Consider the following 5,000-nt stretch of genomic DNA (forward strand, 5'->3'; position numbering starts at 1 on the left):
TGTGGGTTTGATCAGCATGTTATAATTATGCATGCAGTTACCTTCAAAGATGCAGTTACCTTCTCATCTCTTGCTCTTTGTTGCCATAGGGGGATGGGTCTTAAATTTCATGATGCAAGTGTTTCTGAATTAACATTAAACGCAGCATACACAATAAAACAATTTCGTAATAAAAAGCATCACATTGTAGCCTCTTAGCTTCCTTGTGTCATAATGGAATTGTATCTCTTTCCTGCATTTATGTGCTCTTCTTTTTTTGGAATTTGCAATGAAATGGGGAATATGAAAAAAAAAATATATATATATAACCGTGTGAGATTTATTTGTATACAAAGGAACATAGACATTCCACAGAAATCTAATTACACAATTTTGGTACGAAATGACTACCCTGTTTGTGTCAGATAAGAATAGAGACTGAAATATATGATACTAGTAGGTGGAAAACTTATTGACATAAGAAAACAACTAAACAATTTAAAAAATAATAATTGCCTTATTTTCTTTATATCAGAAAAAATCACCTGATTAAAAAAAAAAAAAAAAAAAAAATTACATTTATCCTGATATGGTAAGTACTTAATGACGAAATGACCATGTTTGAACTGCACTTTAACTCGCAAGGAATATTGTCCCAAAGCATCATACATGACAGAAACTCAACAATTTCCACCTCATCTGACACCATTTAGAAAATATGGCACGTTTTATTGGCAACCATTCTCGAACCTTTATTGCACTGGAAAGCTTGCGCGAATTCTGGAGTGTTCATCATCATAGCGTTTATTCTAGAACAAAAAAAGGGGTGGCAGTTAACAATATGATATTAATGATAGACATAAGATAATTGTCACGTAGTAGAGATGGAAACAAAGACAAAGATGATTTCGTAATGACAGATGTAAATAATGTTTATGAAAAGCTAATGGAAATGATAGTAATTATAAGAAAGGTAAATGATGAAAATATGATAAGATATTGAAAATGGTAACTATTATTAGAATGGTAAATAATGATACAATAACGAAAGCAACACGATTATCTCGAAAAGAAGTAATAATATATGACCAGGGCCGGTGCTTGGAATTGTGGGGCCCAATTAGAAAACTGATGGTGGGGCCCCTATTCTAAATAGTAAACTTAATTGGATATTTATATTTCATATAAAAACACATACGAACCAACAACAACAAAAATGAATAATATTAAATAATTGGTATAATAATTTTCTGAAAGGCAATATGAAAAGTTTTACTGTCTTACTTTTAACATAAAGAAAAGCGCGGGGCCCCTTTCTGGTGCAGGGCCCAATTTGATCAAATCGGTCAAATCGGCTTAAAACCGGCCCTGAATATGACAATTCAAAGTAAATTATACGAAAATGGAATGCTAATTGATGACATAACGGACGAGAAAATCAGGGATGGTAAATGCAAAATTAAAAGAATAACAATGACATAAAAGACGAGTAAAAAAATATACTTACCTCATACCGTTTGGAAGATGTTCGTCCAGCTCCATTAGCAAGATTTTGGCAAGATTTGGGATGACGGCGCAATATGGCTAAAAGAAAATCGTTAGAAATATAGGATAATTTGATTACCTTTTCGTCCCTTAGCTACGTAGCGTATAACCGGGTATAGAAAGTGTTCAATATGTATTTCATCATAATCTTTCCGTTATTTTTCCCCTTTTTTCCATTCCTGCTCTCTCTATTACTCAGTGCCTTTCAAGAAGAAGACGATGACGAATAGGAAAGAGAAAAAGAAAGAGAAGATCAAAACGAGGCGAATGCGAAAAAAAAGCAAAAGAATCAAGAGAAGACAAAACGAAGGCAAATGCGAAGAAGAAGAAACAAAAGAAAATGAAAAAAAGGAAGAAGAAAACCAAGAGAAGAAAAATACGAATATAAGAAAATCAATAAACAAATTAAAAAACAACAACAACAACAACAACAAAATCGACATAGGTACCTGAGCCGCTGAAACGAAGAAGAGCTGATGGGGGGAGAGGGGGAGGGCGGGGAGGCGAGGTTCCTGGTAGTGGGTTTTCTCCCACGTTTGGTACGCCCGGAAAGAATGGCGGATACCACCGATGTCTGCCAGGTTCTCGTTGAAGGTCGTGCTGCTGTCGATCTGCAGTTGATTCACGATGTCGGTGAGTGTTTTGTTTTTTGTTTATTTATTTATTTACTTATATTTTGTCGTGTTCGGCTTTTTTTCGAGTTCGGCTAAGTGTTTTATGTGCAGTTTTGATATTGTATTGATTTACTTTTTTCGATCCTTCACCTATGTCTGTTTCATTCTATTTTTTGTTATTATTTTTTCAGGGTAAATATTTTTTCTCTTTCGTTTTGACCGTATTACTATCCCTACTCGGTTTTCTGTTGTTTGATGCTACTTTGTGTCATTTAATGTCCATTTTTATCTGTTGTGTTATACATTTTTCACCTTTAATTATCTAGATTATAAAAGTAAAATCATTCACTCCCTCCCAATTATTCCGTTATCAACCCTCTCTCTCATTCCCCTTTATTTCCTTCCCTCCTTCCCTTTTACACTTTGCTCTCCTCCCCTTTTCCTTTCCTCGTCCCGCTAACACATCTCTCTCATTACTCTTTATTCCCCTCCTCTCTTCCCCTTTCCCTTCTCCATTATTCCGCTATGAACCCTATCTCTCATTCCCCTTTCTTCCTCTCTCTCCTTTCCCTTTCTATTCCCCTCTCTCCTTTCCCTTTCATTTCCCTCTTCCTTCCATTTTATTCCCTCTCTCCTTCCCCTTCATTCATTTCTTCCCTCTTTCCTTCCCATTTCTTCCTTGCCCTTCTCTTCTTCCCATTTCTTCCCCTTTCTCCTTTCCCTCTTTCGATGCCCTCTCTCCTCCCTTCCCTTTCAATCCCCTACTCTCCTTCCCCTTTATTCCCTCCTCTCTCTTTCCCCTTCATTCCCCTCTCTCCCTCCCCTTCATTCTCTTCTCTCCTTCCCCTTCATTCCCCTCCCTCCTTCCCCCTTTTTTAAACCTCCCTCTGAATACATTCCCTTTCTTCCCCTCTCTCATTCCCTTTTATTCCCCTTCTCTCCTTCCCTTTTATTCCCTCTCTCCGTGCCTTTCATTCCCCTTTCACCTTCCCCTTCATTCCCCTCTCTCCTTCCCCTTTTTTTTACCTCCCTCTGAATACATTCCCCTTCCTTCCCCTCTCTCTTCCTTTCTTCCCCTTATCTCCTTCCCTTTTAATCACCCACTCTTCTTCCCTTTCATCTCCACTCTCTCCTTCCCTTTTATCCCCCTTCTCTCCTTCCCCTTTCTCGCCGTCCTCACCTCCATCGCGATGAAAGCGTCCTCTACGGCCACCTCCTCATAGAACGCGTTGTTGAGGAGGTCGTGGTAACAGCGCACTGTGGACATCAGATGCTCCCGGGATGCGTTGCTGAACGGACGTGTCATCTCCCCGTGGGAATCGAAGAGGGTTCCTGTGAATTGATTTTTTTGGGGGGTATTGTAAGTATTTTGTTTCCGTGCTTGTTTTTTGTACTTATTCGTATTTACATATTCTTGTGAAGCGTTTTTTTCTTCTGATTCGTATTACAAGTCGTACTGTGTTCCTGTGTATTATTATTATAAATATCATTATTTTTTTTATATTCGTATTTCAAGGCTTACTGTGTTCTTGTGAAGTATTTTTTTCTGTTCAGATTACAAGTCGTATTGTTCTTCTGTGACGTATCTATTTTTCTTTATATAAATTTATAAATGTATAATTTTTATCATAAAGAGTACTGGAAGCCATTTTCTATATATTCCCATGGCTAGAACCTTAAGAATACGTAGAAATGTCTTCCCATACATTCTGGATTTTGTACGTACGTTGATAAAAGACTGTTAATGAGAATAGCGGAGAGACAGCAGGGTTCGTACATACTTCACGAAATTCCAACCGGAATGAATAAAATGGATGAACTGCATTATATATCCTTAACGAAAATCCAACCGTAATGAATTAAATGGATAAACTGCACTATATATCCTTAACGAAAATCCAACCGTAATGAATTAAATGGATAAACTGCACTATATATCCTTAACGAAAATCCAACCGTAATGAATTAAATGGATAAACTGCACTATATATCCTTAACGAAAATCCAACCGTAATGAATTAAATGGATAAAATGCATTACATATCCTTAACGAAATCCTACCGAAATAAATTATATGGATAAACTGCATTATATATCCTTAACGAAAAATCCTACCGAAATGAATTAAATGAATACATTGCCTTAACAACTTATTTCAGCGACTCACCTGTGAAATCCATCCCGTGGAATATTTCATGAGCCATGGCTGTGGCGGCCGACCCGTAGTTGAGGTACTCTGGACCCTTCTTCGTGTAGTATGGGGAGTGGAAGAACGCCTCGGGGAAGACTGGAATGGGATGTGAAGTGAAAAAAACAGGAATTGACCTTTTGGGGGATTCAGATCTTTATATCTCTTTGTATGTCTCTGCTTGTGTGTTTGTTTGTCTTGCCTCTGTCTCTTGTCGGTGTCTTTGTTCCATGTTTCTGTCAGTGTCTGTGTCTATGTCTTCATTCTCTCATTCTCTCATTCTCTCACTCTCTCTCTCTCTCTTTCTCTCTCTCTTTCTCTCTCTCTTTCTCTCTCTCTTTCTCTCTCTCTCTCTCTCTCTCTCTCTCTTTCTCTCTCTTTCTCTTTCTCTTTCTCTTTCTCTTTCTCTTTCTCTTTCTCTTTCTCTTTCTCTTTCTCTTTCTCTTTCTCAGTCACTCTACCATAACTGTGAACTGACCTATAGTATTGGTAGAATGCATATGAAAAGCGTTCACGATGTATGGCTGGACCGTAAAACTCCAACTGAAATAAAGAGAGTTCAAACAGGTAACTAAAACAGGTGAAAAGTAAGAAAAGGGTTGAATTATGTGATTGGAACTCATTCATCATAAGGTATGGCATAACGTAGAGCAAATTATGAACTAGACATTTAT

At 37.4% G+C, this 5,000-nt stretch overlaps 1 protein-coding gene across 9 annotated transcripts in view; it reads right to left on the reverse strand.

Moving 5' to 3' along the window:
- Nucleotides 1-299: 299 nt before the first annotated feature.
- LOC113815746 (endothelin-converting enzyme homolog) overlaps nucleotides 300-5,000 on the reverse strand; it is a 35,854-nt gene continuing 31,153 nt past the window's right edge. For all 9 annotated transcript variants that reach the window (XM_070130026.1, XM_070130020.1, XM_070130005.1 and 6 more), the window contains 6 exons: nucleotides 4,805-4,869; nucleotides 4,306-4,425; nucleotides 3,319-3,470; nucleotides 1,974-2,135; nucleotides 1,487-1,563; nucleotides 300-788 (listed from right to left, as the gene is read on the reverse strand). In XM_070130026.1, coding sequence (XP_069986127.1) covers nucleotides 689-788; nucleotides 1,487-1,563; nucleotides 1,974-2,135; nucleotides 3,319-3,470; nucleotides 4,306-4,425; nucleotides 4,805-4,869 — 676 coding nt within the window. In that variant the 3' untranslated portion in view covers nucleotides 300-688. The remainder of the gene's footprint in view (nucleotides 789-1,486; nucleotides 1,564-1,973; nucleotides 2,136-3,318; nucleotides 3,471-4,305; nucleotides 4,426-4,804; nucleotides 4,870-5,000) is intronic.

This window comes from Penaeus vannamei, chromosome 2 (genome assembly GCF_042767895.1).
Source record: "Penaeus vannamei isolate JL-2024 chromosome 2, ASM4276789v1, whole genome shotgun sequence".
In the NCBI taxonomy this organism is placed as follows: Eukaryota; Metazoa; Arthropoda; class Malacostraca; order Decapoda; family Penaeidae; genus Penaeus; species Penaeus vannamei.